The sequence below is a fragment of the Mesocricetus auratus genome, unplaced genomic scaffold (assembly GCF_017639785.1).
Source record: "Mesocricetus auratus isolate SY011 unplaced genomic scaffold, BCM_Maur_2.0 Super-Scaffold_100014, whole genome shotgun sequence".
Taxonomy (NCBI): Eukaryota; Metazoa; Chordata; class Mammalia; order Rodentia; family Cricetidae; genus Mesocricetus; species Mesocricetus auratus.
The window spans coordinates 32,355,409-32,368,421 of record NW_024429197.1 but is presented as its reverse complement, the minus strand read 5'-3'; the positions used below and the strand labels follow the sequence as shown (position 1 = coordinate 32,368,421).

Genomic DNA, 13,013 nt, shown 5'->3' with positions numbered 1-13,013 from the left:
TCTCATTATGTGTCCCAGGATGACCTTGAACTCATGATTCTCCTGCCTCAGTTCCTGAGTAGTGGTATTACAGATGTGGGAGTCCCTTGACATGATTTTTATTTAAATAAATTAGTGTATTTATTTGGAGGTTATTTTTTTGTTTTGGTTTGGTTTTTCAAGACAGAGTTTCTCTGTATTGCTTTGGAGACTGTCCCAGAACTCATTCTGTAGACCGGGCTGTCCTGAACTCACAGAGATCCACCTGCCTCCGCCTCCAGAGTGCTGGGATTAAAGGCATGCGCCACCAATGCCCGGCCCCAAGACAGCTTTTAATCACACTCACAGCAATGCCCCCGTCTCAGCCTCCCAGGTGCTAAGACTATAGGTATGCACCACCATGCCTGGCTTGAAATATTTTAAATGGCAAAACAAACAAACAAATGGGAACCTGCGGCTGTGGTCAGCTGCTGCCAGGCCAATCCAGCACGTTCTAGGCTGTCTACAGTGTGGCCTCCTTCTGTGACCCTCTGCCGGCCTCATTGCCACCTTCTGGCCCTTGCAGCAGGCTCACCTACCATGTACGCACCCTAACCCAGTCCGTGCTTCCCAATGAGAACACGAATAGCAGCAGGATTCACAGCGGAACCAGATACAGTGTCCCAGCCTCCAACGCCAAAGCTCACTGTCCTCAAGCCAGCTCAGGCCACGCCAGGAAGTCCCCTTGACAACCTGCCCCGATGTCCTGCCCAAAACCCATGAAGTGCACCGATAAAAAGCAAGGACCCTAGAACCAGACTGCCACCTGATAGTGAATCCTGGGTCCTCCATCTGCTGTGTGACCTGGACAAGTTACCTCACTTCTCTGTGCTTCAGTTTCCTCCTCTGGAAAATGAGGATATTAACAACAAAAGCCTCATACCGTAGCCCTCATTATCCACAAATTAAAAAGGCATCCTACGCAATAGATTGATAAAGTATAAATGTAAGATGCTGGTAAGAGGGGACCTGAACTGCCCCACATGGGAACTCAGTACCGCCTTCAGGGATAAAGCCTTTCAGTCAAGCTGAAACTGTTTGTCAAACTGATCCAAGCTGGGTGGCAGCCCCAGAACCAAGGGCTAAATAGCAAAGTGTGACAAAGCGACGACACCTTATCAGAGCTCACTGTCACCGCAGGACTTACTACTTTTCTGTTACAGTGGAGGTGGAGATCGAACCCAGGGCTCCTGCACCCTGAACACATGCTCTGAGCCCCACTTCAAGCCCAACTTCCCAGCACAAATGCAGATTTCTCCATCTGTCCCTCTGCAGACTGGGTAGTCCTGGGCGTAAGGAGTGCTTTCTGGTGGTCTGTGTCCCCAAACCTAGCATGACACCAATCCAGAAAGGCTCTTAACGATCTTAACGGGGTTTTCTATTGCCGTGATGAAACACCATGACCGAAAAGCAACTTGGGAACAAAGGGTTCACTTCACTCCCACATCGCGGCTCATCATCTCAGGCAGTGGGGCCAGAAGTCTGGGCACAGAAACTGAAGCAGGGACCATGGAGGACTGACTGCCACTTACTGTTTTGTTCCCTGTGGCTTGCCCAGCCTGCTTTCTTATACACACCAAGGCCACCCTACCCAGAGTGCCACTACACACAGTGGGCCCTCTCGCATCAATCACTAATCAAGAAAATGCCCCACAGGCTTGCCCATGGGCCAATCTGATGAGAGCTTTTTCTCACTTGAGGGCCCTTCTCCCCAAAGACAGCTTGGGTCAAGTTGACATAAAATCAGCCAGCACATTAACTAATACAGAGTATGTGGTAAATGGGTGACTGACTTGAGTACGGGGACTGGTCAAACATCTTCCTTATTAGTCACACATCGGGTGCCTGGCAGCCCTGAATAAGCCCTCAGCGCTTGATATCCTGTGTGCATTGGCATATGTAGGAGCGGGCCAGTAGCAAGCTCTGTGTGAGGCCTGTCCTGGGCCAAGGGCTCAGCAGCCTCCTTGTGTCCCAGCAGGACGAGGATTAGCGGCAAAGCATGGGGGATAATGGCAAGCTTTCTAACCTTTACAGCCACTGAAAAAGAAAAAGAACCCCTGAGTAAGAGCTGGAATGGGTGTGGTCCAAGGGTGACTGACTGACTGGATCATGCTTCTAGCACAGGCTGGGTCCTGGTGCCTTGTCAGGGGTCTCCCTATAGTTCAGTGACCAGGGACCTATGAAGAAATGTCTGAGATACAAAGGGACATTTCCTGGTCAAATTCAAGCCCTTCCATTTCACACGTAAGGAAAACAAAGCCCAGAGAGAGAATTTGTGCGACCCAAAGTCACAGAGCAACACATGACACACTTCAGAAACCTGAGCTATTGGCTCTGCATAGTCCACAGCTGGCCTAGGCCTCCATACCCCGCCAGAGAAGTCTTTCCAACTGCAAACCTGAGACAACACCCTGGCCCCACCCTGACGGGAAAGCTCACCTAACGGCACAAAGCAACAGGCCACTCCTAACCCACTGCTATCCCACACAGTTGCAGGACGATGTTTAACCCCCGAGACACCATGGTTCCGCCCTCCAAAGCCACCAGTCAGTTGAGTCAGCTCCTAGAACCACACAGCCTGGTAGGTGAGGAGGTAGAGAGGAAGGCCCTGTGCTCGAGGTGGGGAGACCAAGAGGGTAGCTAAGTCAGAGGGCCACCTACCTGATGGTGTGGTCAAAGTAGATGTCATCCATGGAAGCTGTGACACAGGGGCAGCCAGCGTGTCTCTCCGCTGGCTCGGGAGAAGAAAGCTAAATGTTAGCAGCCTCCCATGCCACACAGGCCTCTGACCATGTACTCCTCTTCCAGAGACTTCGCCACCAGCAGTGCCTGCCGTTCTTTTCCCACTTCCGCATCCTAGCCTCAGTCCTTTGTCCCCTCTGGAGCCCTTTCCCTGACCCCATGGCTGGCTGGGGGCCTCTGGAACCCTGCTGGTCTAGCCAAGTCACTGAGTTAGGCCTGGAGGCTGGAGAACACAAATGTGGAGAGGACCAGCTGCACTCACAGTCAGTCTCTGAGCCTGGTCTTTACCAGCCAGTTGGGAAATAGCTTTGGTTAAGGCTGCAGCAGAGGCAGACAGGGACATCTGCACGGTACCAACGCCCATGGCTAGGGGACTAGGGGAGAGGGACAGGCTGCTCAGACAACTAGGAGATGAATAGAGGATTTGAGGTAAGGAATGAGCAGGAACTAAGGCCAGAAAGGGAACAAGTGTGGTGACCATGACAGAGAAAGAGACCATCTTTAAAAACTGAGCCCCCACCGGGGTTCTACAGGGCAAGCGGTGGGGACGTGATGGAGAGCCTGGAGCAGAGCGTCACCTGACAGGCAGGCTGTGGTGTCGATCCATTTGAGCAACTGTCCGATGCTCAGTTCCCCACGGTGGTTAGTGTGGCAGGGCAGCACCACCTGGCTCATCTGCACCTCCGTGGGGTTCCGGTACTCCTCACCCTCTGCCATGGCGTCTCCGTGCTCTGGATGTGAGATGGACTTCCGGGATGTGCGACTAGAGAACATAGAGGCAAAGCCCTGGGGACAGGGGAGGACAACATGGTCAGCATTCTTTCTGCAATGCTCTGCTCTGCTAACCCTGACACCTCTGCACAGAGGAGAAGCAGTTTGGACCACTTCCCACCAGCCTAATCAAGAATGGCCACCACGACCCATGATCCTCCAGCCCATGATCTCAGAGTTGAGAGGAATGCTACCTGTGTCAGCTCCCTCTTAGGAAAGTGCCTACTTCCTTGTCACAGATAGTGGGCAGCTTTTAAAGTTTTCCTTTATTTTTTTTTTTTCTAAACAGTATCTCTCTGTGTAGCCCAGATTGGTTTTGAGCTTTTGCTCTTCTTAATCCCAGTACTTGGGAGGCTGAGACATCTACATCTCTATAGGTCAAGGCCAGCCAGAACTACATAGAGTCCCACGCCAGGCAGAGCTCCACAGAGAAACGCTGCTTTAAAAAAATGAAAAAGTTTATAGTAAATTGGAAAACAAATGGAGAAAACATTCCAAACAAAAGCAGATGGCCTGGCTGCATGGAGATAGGAAGACCCGGTGAAGATCACTCTGTGAGAAGGGGAGATGGGAAGACCCGGTGAAGATCACTCTGTGAGAAGGGGAGATGGGAAGACCCGGTGAAGATCACTCTGTGAGAAGGGGGGATAGGAAGACCTGGGGAAGATCACTCTGTGAGAAGGGGAGAGAGGAAGACCCGGGAAGATCACTCCGTGAGAAGGGGGAGATAGGAAGACCCGGGAAGATCACTCCGTGAGAAGGGGGAGATAGGAAGACCAGGTGAAGATCACTCTGTGAGAAGGGGGGATAGGAAGACCCGGGGAAGATCACTCTGTGAGAAGGGGAGAGAGGAAGACCTGGTGAAGATCACTCTGTGAGAAGGGGAGATGGGAAGACCCGGTGAAGATCACTCTGTGAGAAGGGGAGATGGGAAGACCCGGTGAAGATCACTCTGTGAGAAGGGGAGAGAGGAAGACCCGGTGAAGATCACTCTGTGAGAAGGGGAGAGAGGAAGACCCGGTGAAGATCACTCTGTGAGAAGGGGGAATAGGAAGACCCGGTGAAGATCACTCTGTGAGAAGGGGAGAGAAGAAGACCCGGCGAAGATCACTCTGTGAGAAGGGGCTCTCCGTTCCTATGAGAACCATAAGCGATGCTGGTGTAGTGGACATTCACTATGACTTCCGGTGCAGTGCTGAAACCTTAGATGCAGGTTGCTATTGACACGTTCATTGTGGCCCCGGGGAATCACAGTTCCCTGTAAGTTGCTGAACCAAGAAGGACAGCATATGCAGACTTCTACTGGAATTACGATTCCATGAGAGACTTGAAGAGACAGGGAAGGCTGGTATCAAAGTGCAAAGTGATTTCAGAATGGTGAAGAATTCTTTGGACTGAGCTCCATAGATGCTCATCACTGACCTGTGTTACCTAATGATGAAATATGAGGGCTAAGGAGTAGTTTCTCTCAAAAAACAATTAAAGAGTTATAAGGACAAAATAAAAAAGTGAGACCTGGGATTGGGGGCAGGGAAGGGAAGGAGAAGGGATGTAAGGAAGACACCCATCTCTTATGCTGGGTGGCCTGGGTCAGTGGAGCCTGGGAATTGCTGCCAATACAGAGTCTCAAGCATGGCTCCAACTTCATCCCCACAGGCCCACAGACCCCTTTCTGATACTCTCCCATTCTTGAGGGCCCCAGAAGGAGTACCTCACTCAGTGTTGCTTCTTCAGCATTCAGATCTACTGACTATGGAGTTCTGGGTAATCGTCGTCAGTCACCTGACCCAGCTGAAGAACCAACAGAGAAAGCTCTGCACCCCACAAATGAGAGTGGGACCTCAAGCTTGATGCACCCTTCCCCTCTACCTCCAGCGTCTCTCCTAGGACAAGAAGAGGCTAAGGCGCTGGGCCTTGGGAACAGCAGCACAAAATGTCACACATTCACACAACAGTGACAGGTGTGAGCCTTCTTCAGCTGTGGGACGAGGACATAGCCGGATCTTGGGCCACAGTCTCTCATAAGGGTCCTGCAGCTAAACCTGACAAATTCAAAGCTTACCAAGGTAACTCACCCAAAGCCCATGACTCCTAGAATGATAGAGATGGACCAGGCCTGTCCAACCCAGAACTGCTCCAGAGATGGAGCTTCCTCCAAGCATCCCTGGGGGCAAGGCACAGTGCTAGACCCCAAGGAGAGAGGAAGGCAGCAGACCTAGGAACTCTTGGCCAGGGTTGGGGTCCACAGACGACAGCTGCCCATCTTTCGGGCTCTCAAAGACTGCCTGAAGGTTGCTACACTCAAGCAGCCTGGTCCATCACCATGGAAACCACTGCCAAAGGCATCTCCAGCCTGACTGTGCACTGGGGGTTCTGCATGGATGTTAATACAGGTGGCTTGGCATTCTGGGTGTGGTAGCACAGAGAGGAGGCAGGTAGGCCCTGTCTTCCCACACCGTTTTCATGGTTAGGAGCTCTTAGAACCTTCTAGACACCCAGGCATCAAGATCAGGGCCTCCAATTGCTATCGCATAAGTGTCACAGACTCCACTCTCCCTGAACTCAATTCCAGCAGTCAAGATGGGAAGGCAGCCAGCAGGAAGCAGGGATGCATGCAGCAGGGAAGCTTCAGCCAATGGGGACTCTAGAGCATGGCCACTCCTCCCAGGAGAGCAGAAGCCTGGGATGAAGTCAGGGCAAGCCAGGCAGGGCCAAGACAGCTGACCAGGAGGGCAGGCATGTGGAGGTCAGAGACAAGCCTTCCCAGACTGCAGCTATGATGCCAGGCACTGGCCCCTGGCCACCCCAAACCTGGCCAGATTTGTGTCCTGACCTAGGCCCCAGCTGACCATGCCATGGGCTTGGGTTCCCTCCTCCTGGCCAGTGTCCCATCACAGATCTACTGGGTCAGAGCAGAATAAACCACTTTGCCCAAACCCTCTCCAGTGAGAGATGAGACACGAAGGGAAAGGCTGCCCAGTGTCACCTAGATGGGAGCCAATAGAAGCCCTCATGAGCCAGGCTGCTGCTAGGCAACCTGACAACAGCTTCCCCTCCATTTCCTCCAAGTAGCCAAGTCCCAGTGATCCCAGCTCCTTAAATGCTTGGTCCCGCCCACTGCCTGCCCACTCTGGCCCTGTGTTTCTAACTGTACATGTTTCCACAGCCTGGCCTGGGGCCACCACACTCTATTGGCCACTCTCAGACTAAAACAAACCCACAACCACAGCCACTTGCTATGCCTTGCCTCCTAGGGGTCCCCATGATGCTGCCCCCACAGTCTCCCTGTGGCACTCTGCCCTTCCTAAAGAGCAGCCCTGTCAGGCGTGTCCCCTGCTCAAGACTACTAGATGACTCCCTACTGCTGTCAGGACCGAGATCCAGCCACTGCAAGTCCTGTCACTAAGTCCAGCAGCTGTCCCCATGGCTCCAAATTACACAGGATCCTCACTGTACCTTCTCACTCCAGCTCTGTTCCCTGCCCCGGCCTCGTCTCCCCTTTCCCCTACTGTCTCCATCATAGCACTGACCACATCAGGATAAGGAGGGAGCCCAGGCCAAGAACAGAGCAGGTGCCAAATAGCCACCCGTGGAGGGGAGAAAGGAAATGACCTCAAGCTGGGCCCTAAAGGATAAAGGGAGGGCTGAGGTATGATGAGGCCACAGGGAAAGAAGCGGGAACAGTGGCGGTTCAGCAAAGGAGAGTTCTGGGTAGAGACATAAGGAGACAGATGGTGTTGGGAGCCTCAAGGCCAAGCCAATGGGGTCCCTTTCCATCCTGAAATACCCTGGAGGAGGGAATGGCCTACAGCAGTTAGTGAGGACAGACAGTGCTGGGCCCATCCTAGAGCAGCAGCCCTAGGGCAAGGGAGATGAGTATCCTGAAGGGAGAAGTAGGCTTGGAAGCCTTTGAGGTAGCTCATGAAACAGGTGTTGAGGTCACCTGGCTTAGGTTCAAGTGCAGTTACATAATGAGCCTGTCCATTCTCAGGCAAGCTGTTCAACCTCCTTATAGGCCTCCGATTCCTTGCCCATAGACATAGGATCAGAGGCATGCAAATATATGTGAATTCTAGGCCATCCTGGTCTACATAGAGAGTTCCAGAACAGCCAAGGATATATAGAAAGACCGTGTCTCCAAAGAGAAAAGAAATAGGATCATAACACCTGCTTCCAAGGGTTATCTTGGGGATGACACTAAAGGAGGTCAAACATCCATCCACACATTTATTGAGTGAGCACTTACTTTTGGCACTGTGAAACTGAGTCAGACTTCTGAAGCTAAGCTGGGAGAAGCTGTCCTTTCTACCATGAGCTCAGCAGGTCCACAGGGTAACTGGGGATGGGGGCTAATTATCATCTTCTGGGAGGGATGCTAGGAGAATCTGAAACACCTGCAATCTGTGGACCACTGGACCACAGGGCAGGGCTTCAATCCCAGCACAGACTGCAGCTAGAGTTCCTCCTCTCCTCCCCCACCATCCTGTCTCTCACAAAGCCATGCGAGGGACCAGAAGGGCATCCCACAAGAAGGTGGGGAGAGAATCCTTCGGTCTACCCTGGGAGCCACCAGCCAGGCCCCATGAAAGGCCTCATTGTCTGAAGCTGGCTGCGCTGAGCCATGTAATGGTGTTGCCTGAACTGGATGCTGTCCTCACTAAGAAGGCCATGGCCCCAACCTCTCAGAGAGCTGCCTGCTGCCAGGACAACCTCCCAGTCACTGGACCCAGCAAGCCAAGGACATCTGTTAACATTCCAAAACTCTGTTCACCCTAACCACCACCACTTTCCCAAAAGGATCTCTCTCTCTCTCTCTCTCTCTCTCTCTCTCTCTCTCTCTCTCTCTCTCTCTCTCTCTCTCTCTCTCTCTCTCTCTCTCTCTCTCTCTCTCTCTCCCTCTCTCTCCCTCTCTCTCTCTCTCTCTCTCTCTCTCTCTCTCTCCCTCTCTCTCTCTCTCTCTCTCTCTCTCTCTCTCTCTCTCTCTCTCTCTCACACACACACAGGACACACACTGAGAACAAGAATGTAAACAACTCAAGTTAAGAAACCAGGTAAGGGAGAAATGACTGAAAGGAGACTCCCAGCAGTCTAGGCAAAAAGGGGTATTGTGTTTCCAAACTCCAGTCAAAGGATTGGAAGGAAGGAGCCCAGGGGACTGTTCCTCAGACTTCCTGAGGTCTATAGCACTGGGCTACAAGGTCATCTTCACCCAGGACCCAAACACGCACCTGGATGTTACTTCTAGCTACAACGTGCTAGCCCTACACTTTTCAAGTTTGGAGAGTTGGAAGGGTAGAGAAATGAGCCAGTGTTTTTTGGTTATGTTAAGTTTCAAAACCAGAACAACACCGGGCATTGGTGGCGCACGCCTTTAATCCCAGCACTCCGGAGGCAGAGGCAGGCGGATCTCTGTGAGTTCGAGGCCAGCCTGGTCTACAGAGCTAGTTCCAGGACAGCCTCCAAAGCCACAGAGAAACCCTGTCTCGAAAAAACAAAAAAAGAAAAAACAAAAAAAAAACAAAAACAAAACCAGAACAATTGCTGAGGTGCCTGTTTAACACATCAAAGCTGGGCCTGGCTGCCAGGTTCTCCCAGCATCCCTCAGTCCCTACCTGTTAGAAGGTTTGGCTCATATACCCGCCCTCTACCCTGAACTCTCCAGCCCAGGAGCTGAGCCCGCTTCTCCCAGAGGCTCTTCCCTATATAATCCGACATTTTGGTTACCGGCAGCCCCTTCCTTTTAAACCTTGGGCCTCCTGGCTGCTGCACCTGGTTCCCTTCTCCCTTTCTCCTCTCTCCTCCCCTCCCCACTCCCACATTGTCCAGTTCGGACTGGTCATGTCCACTCTGGACTCTCCCAGATGTCCCTGCCTCTGACCACGCTCTCTCTCACATCTACACTAAGCTTTCTCCTCCACCATACCTAGGAGCAGTCATGTCCCCTCTTCTCCTTTTTATTCCTTTTTTTTCCCATTAAGGTTAAACATCTCCTCCATGTCAGCTCAAGTAGCAGGGCCCATGGCAGGTGTTTCTGTATTCCCTTTATCTACCTTGCAAAGCGTCTGCCTCTACTGACGAACAAAGCATGTACCCTGGAACATGGCTTCTGAGTGGGAGTGCTTCCGTCACCCCAGGCCCACTAGCAAAGGATCATGGGTAACTCTCCACAGCATTTCTGCAGGCCCTAGAGGTAAAGGGCAGAGACTCAGAGAAGTCAAGAATATGACCCCAAGTCACACGGCCAGCCAGTGACAAAGGAAGGAACAGAGCCCAGGGCCCTGGGTCCCACACCGGAGGCTAATAGGAACTAAATGTGCAGGCAGTGGGCTTGCCGGACCTGTACTTCTGAGCCCTCACTGAGCTCGGCTGGGTTGGAGAGGGGGTAAAGGCCTGAACTCGGTATGGAGAAGGAAAGGAAAGGCTAAGCTAGGGACCAGCCTTAGCCGGTGTCCTCAGCCCCGCCTTTCGGCCCCTTGGTCTGAATGTGAATGGCTCTCAGCACATCAAACCCCTGAGACCTGAGCAGGTCATTCTCATCTCAGTTTCCGCATCTGCCAAAAGCCTGGGGCCAGTGAGCCCATTAGGACAACTCAACTCAGAGTCACAGGGAGGAGCTGAACACGGAGGCTCAGGCCTGGGCTCCCAGCACTCAGACTACTCTAGCAGGGGCTGGCAAGTTAAGAGCCAGCCTGGGGTGCACAGACACACTGTGGCAGTCTGAATGAGAATGGCCCTGTAAACTCATATGTTTGAATGCTTGGTCTATGTTGCCATATCCCCCCCCACACCATCACCCACACACACGGTTAGTGGAATGTTTGGGAAGAGCTAGGAGGTGTAGCCTTGTTGGAGGAGGTGTGTCACTGGGGTGGGCTTTGAGGTTTCAAAAGCCCCCACCATTCCCAGTTAATGTTCTCTTCTCTGCCTCCTGCTTGCACATAAGGATGTAAGCTCAGCTACTTCTGCAGTGCCATGCATCACCGCCCGCTGGGACGCTCCCGATCATGATGGTCGTGGATGCCCCCTCTGAAACTGTCAGCAGACCCCTCAGTTAAATGCTTCCTCTTATAAGATGCCTTGGTTGTGGATGCCCCCTCTGAAACTGTCAGTACACCCCTCAGTTAAATGCTTCCTCTTATAAGATGCCTTGGTCATGGTGTTTCTGCAACAGTAATAGAAAAGTAACTAAGACAGACACTGTCTCAAAAAGCAACAAAACCATGGAAAACAAGCATGGGCCAGGATATGGAGTCAGGACCCCTTAGAGTCCTGGCAGGAATGTAGAAATGTTGAACACCTGTGGAAGGCCATTTCCTCAGAAAAGAAAGTTGAACCAAGGGTCTGGAGACACTGATGGCTAGTGTCTTGCAGAAGAACATCACAGAGCTCGGTTCCTAGTACCCACTTCAGAAGGCTCACAAATGCCTATAACTCCAGCCCCAGAGAACCTGACGCCCTCTTCTGACCTCCATGAGCATCCACACGTGCACCAGCCTACATGGGTACCTATGTACACATAATTTACAATAACTTTTAAAGTTAATCAGAAACACCTAATGTCTGAGCCCTCCTACTCCTAGTATAGCAAACAAGCTTCACGTACAGTTAGAGACTCTGTCTCAACACATATGGTAGGGAACAATATGAAGAAGACACAGGGTATTGACCTCTGGCTCCTATTCACCCACACATGGACACACAAGAATCCATGTACACTCATGATCACACACACAGCTGGGGGAGCAGAGAACAATAGATCGTGCCTGGCACATGGTGGGAGCCTGAGGAACAGGCGTCATTAGATCTGTGGACTCACTGTCCACATCTTTCAAATGGCCCTTTGCCAAATTGTCAAGTCTTTCCAGCCATGAAAGGCTTTCCTACAGGAAGAACCGCCTGCCAAGGCCTCCAAGGCACAGACACCTCACCTCAATACTGCTCTCTTGGTGACACTATTATTTAACTGTGGGAATATTAAAGAAAAAAGACACAGAGTAGGAACCGTCTCTTGACTCCTGGTACTCACAGGACCTAGGAAGCAAGTCTGGCTTGCTGGGAAGCAAGTGCAAGAGTTTGTTCAGTGGGTTCCCAATTCCAGTTAATGCCAACCACAAGCAGGAAGAACACAGACCATTCTAGAACACAGCAGAGCACATCAGTTGCCTCCCTCCACCCAAGGATAAAAATAACCTCATCTGCAATCTGATGCCTGCCATCAGGCAGTCACCAGAACTGCCCAGGCCCACCAAGGAGCTGGCAGGAGACCAGATCAAGAACAGGGATATAGAGTGAATGCAATCACACACACACATCGTCTGAACCATGGACAAGTGTGAAGAGCTTTCACTGACAAAATGTACTGGGGCCCAGAGTGGTCCTACATCCTGCCCAACCTTCCAAGACTGGAGGCCATCTCCTACTGGTCTACCTACAGCCTTTATCCTAGCATCTTGATGTTGAGAAGGGCTTTGAAATTAGTTACACCTATTGGGAAATATCAGTGGGGAAACAGAGGCACAGGAGTTCTCTGTACTAGGCCTTAAATGAATGAGCAAAGCCAGCAGTTTTTAGGCAAATTATCAGAGTTGTTTCCTCTGAATTGAACTTCTCAAAGAAGCTGCCTCCATATTGAATGTCCTGAAAATGACTTGACTGTGGCAGTCGAACTTAGTAACTGTGCGGAGATGGAATAAACCTATCTTGAATTATTTTTGTTCCTTTTCAGGAGCTAGTGAGGTAGGTGTTGGGACAGGGTCTCCTTGTGTAGCTCAGGCTGGCCTCACTCACGACCTCCTCTTGTCTTGTAGTGACCAGTCCCCCATTTTAGCAGCCATGACAGGCTAACATGTGCTTGCACGACCTTGCAGCTCCTGTCCTGGTCACTAAGGTCAGATACCCTTCCTCGTGGCAAGGAACCAATCAGAAGTTAGCTGGCGGGGCTGTGCTTTACGGCTCTGGGTGTGCTTTACGGACAGTGCACAACAGTGATGTGCAGAGCATAGCAACCGCCCTGGGAGGGCCTATGGGCCATAACAACCAGTTGACCAATCAACACAGGGTGGGTCATCCAAACCTGGAAGCGTACCAGTCCTGAGACTGTTTCATACCCCTAGACACTCCCCTTACACTGCCCTATAAGATCCATGCCTCAAGGTTGCTCAGGGTCTTTCTCCAGCCATCTGCCATGGTGGAAGGATGAGGGTCCCGAGCTAATGGGTTAGCTCGTTAAATAACTTCAATAAAAGACTCTGCTTTTGCATCAAAATGGGCCTCTTGGTAATTTTGGGGTTCAGAATTTGGGCACAACAGTCTCAGTGCTGGGATTATCAGCAGACCTTCCCAAAGCCATCCACAATCACCTCCACGCTTGACCCAACATACTTGTAACTACCAGGAAGCCTCTAGGATCATGTGACTAACCTAGCAGACCAACATCCTCCCTCACCAGCCTCAAAGCTAAAACTACAGTAAGTTAGTTTTCA

General features: G+C 51.6%; 1 protein-coding gene across 4 annotated transcripts in view; it reads right to left on the bottom strand.

Moving 5' to 3' along the window:
* Acot11 (acyl-CoA thioesterase 11) overlaps positions 1 to 13,013 on the bottom strand; it is a 53,122-nt gene that overhangs the window by 19,589 nt on the left and 20,520 nt on the right. For all 4 annotated transcript variants that reach the window (XM_013114934.3, XM_021228410.2, XM_013114935.3 and 1 more), the window contains 2 exons: positions 3,339 to 3,546; positions 2,680 to 2,749 (listed from right to left, as the gene is read on the bottom strand). In XM_013114934.3, coding sequence (XP_012970388.1) covers positions 2,680 to 2,749; positions 3,339 to 3,534 — 266 coding nt within the window. In that variant the 5' untranslated portion in view covers positions 3,535 to 3,546. The remainder of the gene's footprint in view (positions 1 to 2,679; positions 2,750 to 3,338; positions 3,547 to 13,013) is intronic.